At 42.1% G+C, this 20,674-nt stretch overlaps 1 protein-coding gene across 1 annotated transcript in view; it reads right to left on the bottom strand.

Annotated features, from left to right (window-relative positions):
* The window catches only part of LOC117310625 (protein WWC3-like), a 160,262-nt gene extending 141,671 nt beyond the window's left edge, over positions 1-18,591 (bottom strand). The window contains 2 exon segments of the mRNA XM_073799779.1: positions 17,599-17,840; positions 18,077-18,591. Of these exon segments, the coding sequence (XP_073655880.1) occupies positions 17,599-17,840; positions 18,077-18,312 (478 nt within the window). The 5' untranslated portion in view covers positions 18,313-18,591.
* Positions 18,592-20,674: the final 2,083 nt, after the last annotated feature.

Raw genomic sequence — 20,674 nt, 5'->3', positions numbered from 1 at the left:
TTAAAAACAAGTTTATGGATAATCGAAGATGGCGTAAGAGTAAGACGCCGAGATCACCTTCCTCCCCACAGATACACCAGAAATACAACTACACGTAGAACAACTCCTACAGAACACCTACTGAACGCTGGCAGAAGACCTCAGGCCTCCCAAAAGGCAAGAAACTCCCTACGTACCTGGGTAGGGCAAAAGAAAAACGAGAACACAGAGACAAAAGAATAGGGACGGGACCTGCACCTCTGGAAGGGAGCTGTGAAGGAGGAGATGTTTCCACACACTAGGAGCCCCTTCGCGGGCGGAGACTGTGGGTGGCGGAGCGGGGAAGCTTCGAAGCCGCGGAGGAGAGCGCAGCAACAGGGGTGCGGAGGGCAAAGCAGAGAGATTCCCGCACAGAGGACCGGTGCCGACCAGCACTCACCAGCCCGAGAGGCTTGTCTGCTCACCCGCCGGGGTGGGCAGGGCTGGGAGCTGAGGCTCAGGCTTCAGTCCGAGCGCAGTGAGAGGACTGGGGTTGGCGGCATGAACACAGCCTGCAGGGAGTTATTGCACCACGGCTGGCCAGGAGGAAGTCCGGGGAAAAGTCTAGACCTGCCGAAAGGCAAGAGACTTTTTCTTCTCTTTGTTTCCTGGTGTGCGAGGAGATTAACAGCAACGCTTAAAGGAGCTCCAGAGACTGCGCGAGCCGCGGCTATCAGCGCGGACCACAGAGACGGGCATGAGACGCTAAGGCTGCTTCTGCCGCCACCAAGAAGTCTGTGTGTGATCACAGGTCACTCTCCACACCTCCCCTCCCGGGAGCCTGTGCAGCCCGCCACTACCAGGGTTCCGTGATACAGGGACAACTTCCCCAGGAGAAAAAACAGCGCACCTCAGGCTGTTGCAGAGTCACACCGGCCTCTTCGGCCACAGGCTCATGTGCCTCTGAGGTGGGAGAGCCAACTTCAGGACACTGCTCAACAACAGACCTCCCGGCCCGACGTAATATCAACAGCGAAAATCTCCCAGAGATCTCCATCTCAACGCCAAGACCCACCTTCACTCAACGACCAGCAAGCTACAGTGCTTGGACACTCTATGCCAAACAACTAGCAAGACAGGAACACAACCCCACCCATTAGCAGAGAGGCTGCCTAAAATCATAATAAGGCCACAGACACCCCAAAACACACCACCAGACGTGGACCTGCCCACCAGAAAGACAAGATCCAGCCTCATCCACCAGAACACAGGCACTAGTCCCCTCCACCAGGAAGCCTACACAACCCACTGAACCAACCTTACCACTGGGGACAGACATCAAAAACAACTAGAACTACAAATCTGCAGCCTGCGAAAAGGAGACCCCAAACACAGTAAGATAAGCAAAATGAAAAGACAGAAAAACACACAGCAGATGAAGGAGCAAGATAAAAACCCACCAGACCTAACAAATGAAGAGGAAATAGGCAGTCTACCTGAAAAAGAATTCAAAATAATGATAGTAAAGATGATCCAAAATCTTGGAAATAGAATAGACAAAATGCAAGAAACATTTAACAAGGACCTAGAAGACCTAAATATGAAACAAGCAACGATGAACAACACAAAAATTGAAATTAAAAATACTCTAGAAGGGATCAATAGCAGAATAACTGAGGCAGAAGAACGGATAAGTGACCTGGAAGATAAAATAGTGGAAATAAGTTCTGGAGAGCAAAGTAAAGAAAAAACAATGAAAAGAAATGAGGACAGTCTCAGAGACCTCTGGGACAACATTAAACTCACCAACATTCAAATTACAGGTGTTCCGAAGATGAAGAGAAACAGAAAGGGACTGAGAAAATATTTGAAGAGATTAGAGTTGAAAACTTCCTAATATGGGAAAGGAAATAGTTAATCAAGTCCAGGAAGCACAGAGAGTCCCATACAGGATAAATCCAAGACACATATTAATCAAACTGTCAAAAATTAAATGCAAAGAAAACATATTAAAAGCACCAAGGGAAAAACAACAAATAACACACAAGGGAATCCCCATAAGGTTAACAGCTGATCTTTCAGCAGAAACTCTGCAAGCCAAAAGGGACTGGCAGGACATATTTAAAGTGATGAAGGAGAAAAAACTACAACCAAGACTGCTCTACCCAGTATGGATCTCATTCAGATTTAATGGAGAAATTAAAACCTTTACAGGCAAGAAAAAGCTAAGAGAGTTCAGCACCACCAGACCAGCTTTACAACAAATGCTAAAGGAACTTCTCTAGGTAAGGACACAAGAGAAGGAAAAGACCTACAATAACAAACCAAAAACAATTTAGAAAGTGGGAATAGGAACATACACATCGATAATTACCTTAAATGTAAATGGACTAAATGCTCCCACTAAAAGACACAGATTGGCTGAATGGATACAAAATCAAGACCCATATGTATGCTGTCTACAAGAGACCCACTTCAGACCTACGGACACATACAGACTGAAACTCAGGGGATGAAAAAAGATATTCCATGCAAATGGAAATCGAAAGAAAGCTGGAGTAGCAATTCTCACATCAGACAAAATAGACTTTAAAATAAAGACTATTACAAGACACCAAGAAGGACACTACATAATGATAAAGGGATCGATCCAAGAAGAAGATATAACAATTGTAAATATTTATGCACCCAACATAGGAGCACCTCAATACATAAGGCAAATACTAACAGCCATAAAAGGGGAAATCGACAGTAACACATTCATAGTAGGGGACTTTAACACCCCACTTTCACCAATGGACAGATCATCCAAAATGAAAATAAATAAGGAAACACAAGCTTTAAATGATACATTAAACAAGATGGACTTAATTGATATTTATGGGACATTCCATCCAAAAACAACAGAATACACATTTTTCTCAAGTGCTCATAGAACATTCTCCAGGATCGATCACATCGTGGGTCACAAATCAAGCCTTGGTAAATTTAAGAAAACTGACACTGTATCAAGTATCTTTTCTGACCACAATGCTATGAGATTAGATATCAATTACAGGAAAAGATCTGTAAAAAATAGAAACACATAGAGGCTAAACAATACACTACTTAATAACCAAGTGATCACTGAAGAAATCAAACAGGAAATCAAAATATACCTAGAAACAAATGACAATGGAGACACGATGACCCAAAACCTATGGGATACAGGAAAAGCAGTTCTAAGAGGGAAGTTTATACCAATACAATCCTATCTTAAGAAACAGGAAACATCTCAAATAAACAACGTAACTTTGCACCTAAAGCAACTGGAGAAAGAACAAAAAAAATGCCAAAGTTAGCAGAAGGAAAGAAATCATAAACATCAGATCAGAAATAAATGAAAAAAAAAAGAAGGAAACAATAGCAAAGATCTATAAAACTAAAAGCTGGTTTTATAAAAAAGTGAGAGAGTGGCATGGACATATATACACTACCAAACATAAAATAGATAGCTAGTGGGAAGCAGCCTCATAGCACAGGGTGATCAGCTAGGTGCTTTGTGACCACCTAGAGGGATGGGATAGGGAGGGTGAGAAGGAAGGAGATGCAAGACGGAAGAGATATGGGAACATATGTATATGTATAACTGATTCACTTTTTATAAAGCAGAAACTAACACACCATTGAAAAGCAATTATAGTCCAATAAAGATGTAAAAAAGGTGGGGGGCTTCCCTGGTGGCGCAGTGGTTGGGAGCCCACCTGCCTATGCAGGGGGCGTAGATTCATGCTCCGGTCCTGGAGAATCCCTCGTGCTGCGGAGCGGCTGGGCCTGTGAGCCGTGGCCGCTGGGCCTGCGCGTCCGGAGCCTGTGCTCCACAATGGGGGAGGACACGGAAATGAGAGGCCCGCATACAGCAAAAAAAAAAAAAAAAAGGTGGTTCTTTAACAAGATAAACAAAATTGATAAAACCATTAGCCAGACTCATCGAGAAAAAGAAGAAGACTCAAATCAATAGAATTAGAAATGAAAAAGGAGAAGTAACAACTGACATTGCAGAAATACAAAAGATCATGAAAGATTACTACAAGCAACTCTATGCCAATAAAACGGACAGCCTGGAAGAAATGGACAAAGTCTTAGAAATGCAAAACCTGCCAAGACTGAATCAGGAAGAAATAGAAAATATGAACAGACCAATCACAAGCACTGAAATTGAAACTGTGATTAAAAATCTTCCAACAGGGGCTTCTCTGGTGGCGCAGTGGTTGAGAGTCTGCCTGCTGATGCAGGGGACACGGGTTCGTGCCCCGGTCTGGGAGGATCACACATGCCGCGGACCGGCTAGGCCTGTGGCCATGACCGCTGAGCCTGCGCATCCAGATGGCTTCACAGGCGAAATCTATTAAACATTTAGAGAAGAGCTAACACCTATCCTTCTCAAACTCTTCCAAAATATAGCAGAGGGAGGAACACTCCCAAACTCATTCTATGAGGCCAACATGACCCTGATACAAAAACCAGACAAGGATGTCACAAAGAAAGAAAACTACAGGCCAATATCACTGATGAACATAGATGCAAAAATCCTCAAAAAAATACTAGCAAAGAGTATCCAACAGCACATTAAAAGGATCATACACCACGATCAAGTGGCGTTTACTCCAGGAAACAAGGATTCTTCAATATACACAAATCAATCAATGTGATACACCATATTAACAAATTGAAGGAGAAAAACCATATTATCATCTCATAGATGCAGAGAAAGCTTTCGACAAAATTCAACACCCATGTATTATAAAAACCCTGCAGAAAGTAGGCATAGAGGGAACTTTCCTCAACATAATAAAGGCCATATATGACAAACCGACAGGCAACATCATCCTCAACGGTAAAAAAACTGAAAGCATTTCCACTAAGATCAGGAACAAGACAAGGTTGCCCAGTCTCACCACTCTTATTCAACATAGTTTTGGAAGTTTTAGCCACAGCAATCAGACAAGAAAAGGCAATAAAAAGGAATCCAAATCGGAAAAGAAAAAGTAAAGATTTCACTGTTTGAAGATGACATGATACTATACATAGAGAATCCTAAAGATGCTACCAGAAAACTACTAGAGCTAATCAATGAATTTGGTAAAGTAGCAGAATACAAAATTAATGCACAGAACTATCTGGCATTCCTATATACTAATGATGAAAAATCTGAAAGTGATATCAAGAAAACACTCCCATTTACCATTGCAACAAAAGGAATAAAATATCTAGGAATAAAGCTACCTAAGGAGACAAAACATCTGTATGCAGAAAATTATAAGACACTGATGAAAGAAATTATAGATGATACAAATAGATGGAGAGATATACCATGTTCTTGGATTGGAAGAATCAACACGGTGAAAACGACTCTACTACCCAAAGCAACCTACAGATTCAATGCAATCCCTATCAAACTACCACTGGCATTTTTCACAGAACTAGAACAAAAAATTTCACAATTTGTATGGAAACACAAAAGACCCCGATAGCCAAAGGAATCTTGAGAATGAAAAATGGAGCTGGAGGAATCAGGCTCCCTGACTTGATAGTATACCCCAAAGCTACATTAGGCAAGACAGTATGGTACTGGCACAAAAACAGAAATATAGATCAATGGAACACGATAGAAAGCCCAGAGATAAACCCAGGCACATATGGTCACCTTATTTTGATAAAGGAGGCAGGAATGTACAGTGGAGAAAGGACAGCCTCTTCAGTAAGTACCGCTGGGAAAACTGGATAGGTACATGTAAAAGTATGAGATTAGATCACTCCCTAACACCATACACAAAAATAAGCTCAAAATGGATTAAAGACCTAACTGTAAGGCAAGAAACTATCACCATTAGAGGAAAACATAGGCAGAACACTCTATGACATAAATCACAGCAAGTTCCTTTTTGACCCACCTCCTAGAGAAATGGAAATAAAAACAAAAATAAACAAATGGGACCTAATGAAACTTCAAAGCTTTTGCACAGCAAAGGAAACCATAAACAAGACCAAAAGACAACCCTCAGAATGGGAGAAAATATTTTCAAATGAAGCAACTGACAAAGGATTAATCTCCATAATTTATAAGCAGCTCATGCAGCTCAATAACAAAAAAACAAACAACCGAATTCAAAAATGGGCAGAGACCTAAATAGACATTTCTCCAAAGAAGATATACAGACTTCCAAGAAATACATGAAAGAATGCTCAACATCATTAATCATTACAGAAATGCAAATCAAAACTACAATGAGATATCATCTCACCAGTCAGAATGGCCATCATCAAAAAATCTAGAAACAATAAATGCTGGAGAGGCTGTGGAGAAAAAGGAACACTCTTGCACTGCTGGTGGGAATGTGAATTGGTACAGCCACTATGGAGAACAGTATGGAGGTTCCTTAAAAAAGTACAAATAGAACGACCATATGACCCAGCAATCCCACTACTGGGCATATACCCTGAGAAAACCATAATTCAAAAAGAGTCATGGGGCTTCCCTGGTGGCGCAGTGGTTGAGAGTCTGCCTGCCGATGCAGGGGACACCGGTTCGTGCCCCGGTCCGGGAAGATCCCACATGCCGCGGAGCGGCTGGGCCCGTGAGCCATGGCCGCTGAGCCTGCGCATCCGGAGCCTGTGCTCCGCAACAGGAGAGGCCACAGCAGTGAGAGGCCCGCGTACCACAAAAAAAAAAAAAAAAAAAAAGAGTCATGTACCAAAATGTTCATTGCAGCACTATTTACAATAGCCCAGAGATGGATAAAACCTAAGTGTCCATCATCAGATGAATGGATAAAGAAGATGTGGCACATATATACAATGGAATATTACTCAGCCATAAATAGAAACGAAATTGAGCTATTTGTAATGAGGTGGTTGGACCTAGAGTCTGTCATACAGAGTGAAGTAACTCAGAAAGAGAAAGAAAAATACCGTATGCTAACACATATATATGGAATCTAGGGGGAAAAAATGTCATGAAGAACCTAGGGGTAAGACGGGAATAAAGACACAGACCTACAAGAGAACGGACTTGAGGATATGGGGAGGGGGAAGGGTAAGCTGTGACAACGTGAGAGAGTGGCATGGACCTATATACACTACCAAACGTAAAATAGATAGCTAGTGGGAATCAGCTGCATAGCACAGGGAGATCAGCTCGGTGCTCTGTGACCACCTAGAGGGGTGGGATAGGGAGGGTGGGAGGGAGGAAGACACAAGAGGGAAGAGATATGGGGACATATGTATATGTATAACTGATTCATTTTGTTATAAAGCAGAAACTAACACACCATTTTAAAGCAATTATACTCCAATAAAGATGTTAAAAAAAATCTGTCTTCAAATGCTGTATGGTATCATTTTGTTTGCCTCTCCTATCCCTGCCCCTATCTTAACAGTTCCCCAAACCATCCTCCCAAACACATAAACTTTTTGAATAATTTCTTAGGTTTGTAACTGATCTTTATACATCTACAAGAAAGTCTGAATACTGACACTTATTCCCACACAAGTGGTTATATTTGAGCTCATAAGACAGTAACTGTTAACATTTTACACTTGTGCATTACTTGGACAACCAGACCAGTAGACTTTCTCATCTCTCTCCTCTTAACGACCAACTTGCCAATTAGAGTCCTGTGCAATGTTTGTGTTCTGTATGCAACTAACAACAGCTGCCATTTTTGTAGTTCTGCGCACGGCCTAACTTAGTTCATTTAAAAATCACCGGAGTAAGACGCATGGATCACCTTCCTCCCCACAGATACACCAGAAATATATCTACACGTGGAACAACTCCTACAGAACACCTAGTGAACGCTGGCAGAAGACCTCAGACCTCCCAAAAGGCAAGAAGGTCCCCACGTACCTGGGTACGGCAAAAGAGAAAAAGAATAAACAGAGACAAAAGAATAGGGACGGGCCCTGCACCAGTGGGAGGGAGCTGTGAAGAAGAACGCTTTCCACAGACTAGAAAGCCCCTTTGCGGGCGGAGACTGCGGGTGGCGGAGGGGGGAGCTTCGGAGCCGCGGAGTAGAGCACAGCAACAGCGGTGCAGAGAGCAAAGCAGGGAGGTTCCCGCACAGAGGATCGGTGCCGACCGGCACTCACCAGCCCGAGAGGCTTGTCTGCTCACCTGCCGGGTGAGGCGGGGTTTGGAGCTGAGGCTCGGGCTTCGGTCAGAGCGCCAGGAGAGGACTGTGGTTGGCGGCATGAACACAGCCTGCAGGGGGTTAGTGCGCCACGTCTAGCCATGAGGGAGTCCGGGAAAAGGTCTGGAGCTGCCGAAGAGGCAAGAGACTTTTTCTTCCCTCTTTGTTTCCTGGTGCGCGAGGAGAGGGGATTAAGAGCGCTGCTTAAAGGAGATCCAGAAACGGGCGCGATCCGCGGCTAAAAGCGCGGACCCCAGGGACGGGCATGAGACGCTAAGGCTGCTGCTGCCGCCACCAAGAAGCCTGTGTGCGAGCCCAGGTCACTATCCACACACCCATTCCGGGGAGCCTGTGCAGCCCGTCACTGCCAGGGTCCCGGGATCCAGGGACAACTCCCCCGGGAGAACGCACAGCGCGCCTCAGTCTGGTGCAACGTAATGCCAGCCTCTGCCGCCGAAGGCCAGCCCTGCACTCTATGCCCCTCCCTCCCGCGGGCCTCAGGGAGCCAGAGCCCCTGAATCAGCAGCTCCTATAACCCCGTCCTGTCTGAGCGAAGAACAGACGCCCTCCGGCGATCTACGCGTAGAGGCGGGGCCAAACCAAAGCTGAGCCCCTGGGGGTTGTGCGAACAAAGAGAAAGGGAAATCTCTCCCAGCAGCCTCAGGAGCAGCGGATTAAAGCTCCACAATAAACTTGATATACCTGCATCTGTGGAATACATGAATAGACAACGAATCATCCCAAATTGAGGAGGTGGCCTTTGAGAGCAAGATTTATGATTTTCCCCCTTTTCCCCCTTTTGTGAGTGTGTATGTGTATGCTTCTGTGTGAGATTTTGTCTGTATAGCTTTGCTTCCAACATTTGTCCTAGGGCTCTAACTGTCCGTTTTTGTTTTTGTTTTAATTTTTTTCTTAATAATTACTTTTTATTTTCATAACTTTATTTTATTTTACTTTATATTCTTTCTTTCCTTCCTTCCTTCCCTCCTTTAGACAACGAATCATCCCAAATTGAGGAGGTGGACTTTGACAGCAAGATTTAAGATTTTTTTCCCTTTTTCCTCTTTTTGTGAGTGTGTACGTGTATGCTTCTGTGTCAGATTTTGTCTGTATAGCTTTGCTTCAACCATTTGTCCTAGAGTTCTATCTGTCCTTTTTATTTTTAAGCTTTTTTCCTTGTATTTTCTCTTAATAATTATTTTTTTATTTTCATAACTTTATTATATTTTATCTTACTTTATTTTACTTTACTTTATCTTCTCTCTTTCTTTTTTCCTTCCTTCCCTCCTTCCTTCCTTCCTCCCTCCCTCCTTCCCTCCCTCCCTCTTCTTTCTTTTTTACTTTCTTTCCATCCTTCCTTCCTTCCTTCTTTCTTTCTTTACTCCTTTCTTTCTTTCTTTCTTTCTTCTACTAATTCTATCTTTCTACTTTTTCTCCCTTTTATTCTGAGCCATGTGGATGAAGGGCTCTTGGTCCTACGGCCAGGAGTCACTGCTGTGCCTCTGAGGTGGGAGAGCCAACTTCAGGACACTGGTCAACAACAGACCTCCCAGCCCCATATAATATCAAATGGCGAAAATCTCCCAGACATCTCCATCTCACACCAGCACCCAGCTTCACTCAACGACCAGCAAGCTACAGCTGGACATCCTATGCCAAACAACTAGCAAGACAGGAACACAACCCCACCCATTAGCAGAGAGGCTGCCTAAAATCATAATAAGTCCACAGACACCCCAAAACACAACACCAGACATGGACCTGCCCACGAGAAAGAAAAGATCCAGCCTCATCCACCAGAACACAGGCACTAGTCCCCTCCACCAGGAAGCCTATGCAACACACTGAACCAACCTTAACCACTGAGGACAGACACCAAAAACAACAGGAACTAAGAACTTGCAGCCTGCAAAAAGGAGACCCCAAACACAGTAAGATAAGCAAAATGAGAAGACAGAAAAACACACAACAGATGAAGGAGCAAGATAAAAACCCACCAGACCTAACAAATGAAGAGGAAATAGGCAGTCTACCTGAAAAAGAATTCAGAATAATGATAGTAAAGATGATCCAAAATCTTGGAAATAGAATAGAGAAAATGCAAGAAACATTTAACAAGGACCTAGAAGAACTAAAGATGAAACAAGCAATGATGAACAACAAAATAAATGAAATTAAAAATACTCTAGAAGGGATCAATAGCAGAATAACTGAGACAGAAGAATGGATAAGTGACCTGGAAGATAAACTAGTGGAAATAACTACTGCACAGCAGAATAAAGAAAAAAGAATGAAAAGAACTGAGGACAGTCTCAGAGACCTCTGGGACAACATTAAACACACCAACATACGAATTATAGGGGTTCCAGAAGAAGAAGAGAAAAAGAAAGGGACCGAGAAAATATTTGAAGAGATTAGAGTTGAAAACTTCCCTAATATGGGAAAGGAAATAGTTAATCAAGTCCAGGAAGCACAAAGAGTCCCATACAGGATAAATCCAAGGAGAAATACGCCAAGACACATGTTAATCAAACTGTCAAAAATTAAATACAAAGAAAACATATTAAAAGCACCAAGGGAAAAACAACAAATAACACACAAGGGAATCCCCATAAGGTTAACAGCTGATCTTTCAGCAGAAACTCTGCAAGACAGAAGGGAGTGGCAGGACATATTTAAAGTGATGAAGGAGAAAAACCTACAACCAAGATTACTCTACCCAGCAAGGATCTCATTCACATTTGATGGAGCAATAAAAACTTTACAGACAAGCAAAACCTGAGAGAGTTCAGCACCACCAAACCAGCTTTACAACAAATGCTAAAGGAACTTCTCTAGGCAAGAAACACAAGAGAAGAAAAATACCTACAATAACGAACCCAAAACAATTAAGAAAATGGGAATAGGAAAATACATATCGATAATTACCTTAAATGTAAATGGACTAAATGCTCCCACCAAAAGACACAAACTGGATGAATGGATACACAAACAAGACCCATATATTTCCTGTCTACAAGAGACCCACTTCAGACCTAGAGACACATACAGACTGAAAGTAAGGGGATGGAAAAAGATATTTCATGCAAATGGTAACCAAAAGAAAGCTGGAGTAGCAATTCTCATATCAGACAAAATAGACTTTAAAATAAAGATTAATAGAAGAGACAAAGAAGGACACTACATAATGATCAAGGGATCGATCCAAGAAGAAGACATAACAATTGTAAATATTTATGCACCCAACATAGGAGCACCTCAATACAAAAGGCAAATAATAACAGCCATAAAAGGGGAAATCGACAGTAACACATTCATAGTAGGGGACTTAAACACCCCACTTTCACCAATGGACAGATCATCCAAAATGAAAATAAATAAGGAAACACAAGCTTTAAATGATACATTAAACAGGATGGACTTAATTGATATTTATAGGAAATTCCATCCAAAAACAACAGAATACACATTTTTCTCAAGTGCTTGTGGAACATTTTCCAGGATAGATCATATCTTGGGTCACAAATTAAGCCTTGGTAAATTTAAGAAAATCAAAATTATATCAAGTATCTTTTCTGACCACAACGCTATGAGACTAGGTATCAATTATAGGAAAAGATCTGTAAAAAATACAAACACATGGAGGCTAAACAATATACTACTTAATAACGAAGTGATCAAGGAAGAAATCAAAGAGGAAATCAAAAAATACCTAGAAACAAAGGACAATGGAGACACGACGACCCAAAATCTATGGGATGCAGCAAAAGCAGTTCTAAGTGGGGAGTTTATAGCAATACAATCCTACCTTAAGAAACAGGAAACATCCTGAATAAACAACCTAACCTTGCACCTAAAGCAATTAGAGAAAGAAGAACAAAATACCCCCAAAGTTAGCAGAATGAAAGAAATCATAAAAATCAGATCAGAAATAAATGAAAAAGAATGAAGGAAACAATAGCAAAGATCAATAAAACTAAAAGCTGGTTCTTTGAGAAGATAAACAAAATTGATAAACCATTAGCCAGACTCATCAAGAAAAAAAGGGAAAGACTCAAATCAATAGAATTAGAAATGAAAAAGGAGAAGTAACAACTGACACTGCAGAAATACAAAAGATCATGAGAGATTACTAAAAGCAACTCTATGCCAATAAAATACACAACCTGGAAGATATGTACAAATTCTTAGAAATGCACAACCTGCCAAGACTGAATCTGGAAGAAATAGAAAATATGAACAGACCAATCATAAGCACTGAAATTGAAACTGTGATTAAAAATCTTCCAACAAACAAAAGCCCAAGACCAGATGGCTTCACAGGCGAATTCTATCAAGCATTTAGAGAACAGCTAAACCTCTCCTTCTCAAACTCTTCCAAAATATAGCAGAGGGAGGAACACACCCAAATTCATTCTACGAGGCCACCATCACCCTGATACCAAAACCAGACAAGGATGTCACAAAGAAAGAAAACTACAGGCCAATCTCACTGATGAACATAGAAGCAAAAATCCTTAACAAAATATTAGCAAACAGAATCCAACAGCACATTAAACGGATCATACACCATGATCAAGTGGGGTTTATTCTAGGAATGCAAGGATTCTTCATTTTATGCAAATCAATCAACATGATACACCATATTAACAACTTGAAGGAGAAAAACCATATGGTCATCTCAATAGATTCAGAGAAAGCTTTTGACAAAATTCAATACCCATGTATTATAAAAACCCTGCAAAAAGTAGGCGTAGAGGGAACTTTCCTCAACCTAATAAAGGCCATTTATGACAAACCCACAGCCAACATCATCCTCAATGGTGAAAAACTGAAAGCATTTCCACTAAGATCAGGAACAAGACAAGGTTGCCCAGTCTCACCACTCTTATTTAACATAGTTTTGGAAGTTTTAGCCACAGCAATCAGACAAGAAAAGGCAATAAAAGGAATCCAAATCAGAAAAGAAGAAGTAAAGCTGTCACTGCTTGCAGATGACATGATACTATACATAGACAATCCTAAATATGCTACCAGGAAACACTAGAGCTAATCAATGAATTTGGTAAAGTAGTAGGATACAAAATTAATACACAGAAATCTCAGGCATTCCTATACACTAATGATGAAAAATCTGAAAGTGAAATCAAGAAAACACTCCCATTTACCATTGCAACAAAAAGAATAAAATATCTAGGAATAAAGCTACCTAAGGAGACAAAACATCTGTATGCAGAAAATTATAAGACACTGATGAAAGAAATTATAGATGATACAAATAGATGGAGAGATATAACATGTTCTTGGATTGGAAGAATCAACACGGTGAAAACGACTCTACTACCCAAAGCAACCTACAGATTCAATGCAATCCCTATCAAACTACCACTGGCATTTTTCACAGAACTAGAACAAATATTTCACAATTTGTATGGAAACACAAAAGACCCTGGATAGCCAAAGCAATCTTGAGAACGAAAAATGGAGCTGGAGGAATTAGGCTCCCTGACTTCAGGCTATACTACAAAGCTACAGTAATCAAGACAGTATGGTACCGGCACAAAAACAGAAAGATAGATAAATGGAACACGATAGAAAGCTCAGAGATAAACCCATGCACATATGGTCACATTATCTTTGATAAAGGAGGCAGGAATATACAGTGGAGAAAGGACAGCCTCTTCAATAAGTGGTGCTGGGAAAACTGGGCAGGTACATGTTAAAGTATGAGATTAGATCACTCCCTAACACCATACACAAAAATAAGCTCAAAATGGATTAAACACCGAAATGTAAGGCCAGACACTATCAAACTCTTAGAGGAAAAAAAACGGAACAGTCTATGACATAAATCACAGCAAGTTCCTTTTTAACCCACCTCCTAGAGAAATGGAAATAAAAACAAAAATAAACAAATGGGACTTAATGAAACTTCAAAGCTTTTGCACAGCAAAGGAAACCATAAACAAGAGCAAAAGACAGCCCTTAGAATGGGAGAAAATATTTGCAAATGAAGCAACTGAAAAAGGATTAATCTCCAAAATTTACAAGCAGCTCATGCAGCTCAGTATCAAAAAAACAAACAACCCAATCCAAACACGGACAGAAGACCTACACAGACATTTCTCCAAAGAAGATATACAGATTGCCAACAAACACATTAAAGGATGCTCAACATCACTAATCATTAGAGAAATGCAAATCAAAACTACAATGAGGTATCACCTCACACTGGTCAGAAGGGGCATCATCAAAAGGTCTACAAACAATAAACGCTGGAGAGGGTGTGGAGAAAAGAAAACCCTCCTACACTGTTGGTGGGAATGTAATTGGTATAGCCACTATGGAGACCAGTATGGAGGTTCATTAAAAAACTAAAAATAGAACTACCATACGACCCAGCAATCCCACTACTGGGCATATACCCTGAGAAAACCATAATTCAAAGAGAGCATGTACCAAAATGTTCACTGCAGCTCTACTTACAATAGCCAGGACATGGAAGCAACCTAAGTGTCCATCAACAGATGAATGGATAAAGAAGATGTGGCACAAATATACAATGGAATATTACTCAGCCATAAAAAGAAACGAATTTGGTTATTTGTAGTAAGTGGATGGACCTAGAGTCTGTCATACAGAGTGAAGTAAGACAGAAAGAGAAAAATGAATACCATATGCTAACACATATATATATATATATGGAATCTAAGAAAAAAAAAAGATCATGAAGAACCTAGGGGTAAGATGGGAATAAAGACACAGACCTACTAGAGAATGGACTTGAGGATATGGGGAGGGGGAAGGGTAAGCTGTGACAAAGTGAGCGTCATGGACATATATACACTACCAAACGTAAAATAGATAGCTAGTGGGTAGCAGCCGCATACCACAGGGAGATCAGCTCGGTGCTTTGTGACCACCTAGAGGGGTGGGATAGGGAGGGTGGGAGGGAGGGGGACGCAAGAGGGAAGAGATATGGGAACATATGTATATGTATAACTGTTTCACTTTGTTACAAAGCAGAAACTAACACATCATTGTAAAGCAATTATACTCCAATAAAGATGTTTAAAAAAAAAAAAGATGGGCTTCCCTGGTGGCGCAGTGGTTGAGAGTCCGCCTGCTGATGGAGGGGACACGGGTTCGTGCCCTGGTCCGGGAAGATCCCACATGCCGCAGAGCGGCTGGGCCCGTGAGCCATGGCCGCTGAACCTGCGCGTCCAGAGCCTGTGCTCCGCGGGAGTGGCCACAACAGTGAGAGGCCCGTATACAGCAAAAAAAAAAAAAAAAAAAAAGATGTGGCACATACATACATGGAATATTACTCAGCCATAAAAAGAAATGAAACTGAGTTACTGTAGTGAGGTGGATGGACCTAGAATCTGTCATACAGAGTGAAGTAAGTCAGAAAGAGAAAAACAAATACTGTACGCTAACACATATATATGGAATTAAAAAAAAAAAAGGTTGTGAAGAACCTAGGGGCAGGACAGGAATAAAGACCCAGATGTGGAGAATGGACTTGAGAACACAGGGAGGGGGAAGGGTAAGCTGGGACGAAGTGAGAGAGTAACATTGACATATATACTCCACCCAATGTGAAATAACTAGTGGGAAGCAGCTGCATAGCACAGGGAGATCAGTTCGGTGCTTCCTGACCACCTAGAGGGGTGAGATGGGGAAGGTGGGAGGGAGACGCAACAGGGAGGAGATATGGGGATATATGTATTTGTATAGCTGATTCGCTTTGATATAAAGCAGAAAGTAACACACGTTGTGAAGCAATTATACTCCAATAAAGATGTTTTAAAAAAATTATCTCGAGGCTTCCCTGGTGGCGCAGTGGGTGAGAGTCTGCCTGCTGATGCAGGGGACGCGGGTTTGTCCCCCGGTCCGGGAGGATCCCACGTGCCGCGGAGCGGCTGGGCCCGTGAGCCATGGCCGCTGGGCCTGAGCGTCTGGAGCCTGTGTTCCGCAATGGGAGAGGCCACAGCAGTGAGAGGCCCGCATACCGCAAAAAAAAAAAAAAAAAAAAAAAGGTAAAAAAATTATCTCATAGAAGACTCATGTGTTGTTACTTTGCAAAAAAAAAAAGTAGCAACATATTCACTTTTGTTCACTGGATTGGTACTTTTAGCATTTCAGTGGTACTTTTTTTGAACCTGTAGCTAAGTGATGTTGAAAAAGAAGTGTAAAATGCTATTCAATTACACAAACTAATCTTCATAAAAAGGAAGCTAGGAAATGTATCTGAATGACATGGAAATGAAGATTACACAACCTGATTTCTATAGTCTGCTCACTTATGTTGCTTGATTTATCATTAAAACAGAAACTTACACATTCGTAGTTTCATTATGAATCCCCACTCCAAGACAAATTTTTATATTACCCTCATAAAATCACCCGTGGCCTCTTCTAAGCAAAAACAGTACGTTTAATTGGTTCATTTTCCAGTTGTTTGGATTTTTAACAGACTTACAGCATAAAAAGACACCATATTCCAAGCAGTTTTAGTAACTCCAGAACCATCCAAGTCTTGATCAGACAGCTGTGGCTCTAGCTTTTGGTTAAAATTATATGATCTCATCTCATAGTTACATTTTCAACATAACTAACAATCTTACTAACCTTTAAATTTCTGCTAGGATTCATATAAATTTCTGAGTCCAGAAGGTTGCAACACTGAGAGTGAATGTTAGGGAATCGATCCTTTTGCTTGGTTTTTCCCTATCAGAACCCAGAGAAATCCTTAAACAATAATTCAGCAGATTGTCTCCTTTTTTATAAAATAAAAGAGCGTATTTTGAAATGCCTGTGCCAGAAGCACTGCCTTTCCAGTGCAGGTAGGAGGAATCAGGAGCCTGTCACCACACTGGGCGTTTTCAGATTTTCTTCTGAAAATCACTGGGAAGCTTGCAGTATTTCCTTTCTGGCATTCAGGCCCAGGGTGGAGAGAAGTTGCTCCAGACAGAACAAGATATCAGATAATCACTGGAAAGGCTCAGTTTGAACAGAATTCCAACTCCACAAAAAAATCCATCTCTTTAAAAGCGGCTGAACATTGAAAGCAGCAGACAATTGAGCAAAAATTAAGAGAAAGCATCATTAGATGAACTTAAATTTAATATGGTAGTAGTTTTAAAGGTATTCGTTTTTACTCCATAAGACTTATTTATATGAATAATAAGACTTAGTGGTATTTTCGTATCTTGCACAAAACGGTAACCTAAAATTTAACTCTTTTTTTCCCTTTGTTCAAAAAGCATATGGGTCTAATCATAGCCCATTCTGACCGCAGTACACAGGCTTTTTCAATCAGAATTTTAACTCAATTTTTAAGGCGCTAAAGAGTAACCGTCACAAGTTTGATGGTTACTCCAAAGAATCGGGAATCCCTGAAGTGTCCCATCTGGCACAGTCTTCGAATGGAAACTAAGCTCAGCCCGCCAGACAAGGAACCCACACCACGAGGCTGGGGCGCACATTTGTGCTCCAAGATGACAGCTCATCTGGCCACCGCGAGGTCGTGGGGCGCCTGTAGGGCCACAGCCTGGGGGTGGTGGGCCGCGGAGGCCCGACAGGGATAGGCGAGACCGCGGAGGAAAAAGGAAGAGAGGGCCATCCGTCAGCCCCTGGAGAGGAAATTCCAGGCGCCCAGCTCCCAGGCGTCGGTCAGCGGGTGACGTGACCAAGGAAGAGACTTCGCTGTGCAGAGGGAATCCCAGAGGTCAAGACTCCGCGTTCAGTAGTGTCACAAGCTTGCAGAGCGTACGACCCAATTAACTCCTTCGACCTACCGGGTAACCCACGGACCGGACCCAAGTTTAGGGTCTCCGGACGGCTCCGAGCTGGGCGGAGCATATCGCCAGTGCATCCGCCGGTGCTTCAGCCGCCGGAGGTGGCACTCCCTCAGAGTCACACCGCCCCAGCGCCCCCCTTACCTGTCGCGGGGGTCAATCCACGACGTCTGGCGCGTGTTGTGGTCGATGTAGAAGACGCGGCCGTCGTAGTCGCGCGCCTCCTCCCAGCCGGCGGGCAGCTGCAGCTCGGCGCTCTCCCGGGCCCTCAAGAGTGGCTGCGCGGAGGGCGCGGGGGCCGTGGGCAGCGGCTGCTCCCGCGGGGCCTCGCGCGGCTGTCCCCGCCGCCGCCGCCGCCTGCCGCCGCTCATCCACGGCATGACGGCGAGGGCCCTGCTGCCGCCCGGCAGCCCCACTCTCGCCGCCTCCTCCGCCAGCCCTAAGGCCCAGCGTCTGGGGCGCGGGGGCGGCCGCGGGGAACCGACCGTAGCGCCCGGTGCATCCTCCGCCCGGTGCCCGCGCACCGGCGCCCGTCTGCAGCCCGCCAGCCGACGCCCGCTTCTCTGCTTCGCCTGGATAGCCGACACTTGCGCGGAGTCACAGGCTAGGAGTCAAAGCCACGGCCCCTCCTGAATGCCTATTTTCAAGGAACGCACAACCGCTTTCGCATAGTTTGCAGCCGTACTGGGTGTGGGCGGGAGTGTAGTTAGCAAAAGACCCCACCTCCTTCCTACGCCCGGTGGCTCCTCCCACAATCTTCATGGAGTGTTCTTACTCCTCCAGCAGCGATCTGTTCCGCCTCGGGCTCTGTCTTGCTCTAAATCGCTCAACTGCTTTATTCTTCAGGCATGCTACGGACTGAAGACTGTCATGCCAACCCCCCTCCCATATGCGTACCAGAAGGTAAGGATATTTGGAGGTAAGTTTTCAAATCTCTGTTTAAGTTAAAACGAGGCCCTCAGAATGGAGCCTACCATTTAATGCAATCTGACTGGTCCCTTAATTTTAAGAAGATGAAATTTTTGCAGGCAGGTTTGTACATACAAAGAGAATACAGTCAGAGAGAGGGTATCCATCTCCAAGCTAAATAGAGGAAACTAACCCTGCCAGCACCTTGGGCTTCAACTTCCACCCCGTAGAACTGTCAGAAAGTAAATTTTTGTGGTTTTGGCCACCGAAGTCTGTACTATTTTGTTAAGGCAGCCCTAGCAAACTAATACCAGAGTCCTGATTGCAATACTTTATCGCAGGAAAATATGGACGTTTTGTTTTGTTATTTTTTTAATGAAATATAATTGCCATATAGTATTATGTTAGTTTCAAGTATACAACATAAAGATTTCATATTTGTGTATATTGGGAAATGATCACCACAATAAGTGGAGTTAAATCAGTTACCATACATTGTTACATTTTTTCTTGTGATGAGAATTTTTAAGATTTACTCTCTTCACAAATTTCAAATGCACAGTACAGTATTGACTATAGTCACCATGCAGTACATTACATCCTCATGACTTATGTATTTTATAACTGGAACTTTCTAACTTTTGACCCATTTCACCCATCTCCCCATGCCCTGGTGTCTGGCAGGCACCTATGTTCTCTATTTTTGTTGTTGTTGTTTATAATGCCACATATAAAATCATACAGTATTCATCATTCTCTTTCTGACTTATTGCACTTAGCATAATGCCCTTAAGTCCATCCATGGCATCTCAAATGGTAACTTTTCCTTCTTTTTTAATGGCCAAATTCCATTGTATATATACACCACATCTTTTTTATTCATTCATCTGTTATGTATGGTATACGATAGTAGTTCAGTTTCATTCTTTTACATATAGTTTAGTTTTCCCAGCACCATTTATTGAAGAGACTGTGTTTTCCCCATTGTACCTTCTTGGCTCTTTTGTCACAAAGCAATTGATCATGTATCTGTGAGTTTATTTCTGGGTTCTCTGTTCTGTTCCACTGATTTGTGTGTCTGTTTTTATGCTTCTATCATACTGTTTTGATTACTATAGCTTTATAGTATAAATAGAAATCAGGAAATAGTATGCCTCCAACTTTGTTCTTGTTGCTCAATATTTCTTTGGGTATTTGGGGTCTTTTGTGGTTCCATACAAATTTGGGGATTGTTTGTTCTATTTATTTGAAAAATGTCATTGGAATTTTGATAGGGATTGCATTGAATTCATAGATTGTATGGACATTTTAACAACATTAATTCTTCCAAACAATGAGCACAGAATATCGTTCCATTTATATGTGTTTGTGTTTTTTTTTTTAATCAGTATCTTACAGTTTTCAGTGTGCAGGTCTTTCTCCTCCTTGCTTAAATTTATCCCTAAGTATTTTATCTTTTTGATGCAGTTGTAAATGGGATTGTTTTCTTAATTTCTTTTTCTGTTGGTTTGTTACTAGAGTATAGAAATGCAACATTGATTTTTTATCCTGCAACTTTACTGAATTTGTTTCTTAGTTCTAACAGTTTTTTAGTTGAGTCTTTAGGGTTTTCTATATATAATATCCTGTCATCTGCAAGAGTGACAGTTTTACTTCTTCCTTTCTTTTCTTGCCTAATTGCTCTGGCTAGGACTTCCTATAATACAATGAATAAAAGCAGCAACAGTTTTGTTCCTGATCTTGGTGACAAGCTTTCTGCTTTTCACCATTCAGTGTAAATTTACTTGTGGGTTTGTCACATGTAGTCTTTATTATGCTTAGATATGTTCCCTG

This window comes from Tursiops truncatus (assembly GCF_011762595.2).
Source record: "Tursiops truncatus isolate mTurTru1 chromosome Y unlocalized genomic scaffold, mTurTru1.mat.Y SUPER_Y_unloc_1, whole genome shotgun sequence".
Lineage (NCBI taxonomy): Eukaryota > Metazoa > Chordata > Mammalia > Artiodactyla > Delphinidae > Tursiops > Tursiops truncatus.
Note: the sequence above shows the minus strand (reverse complement) of the source record. Positions and strands in the feature narration are given on the sequence as shown.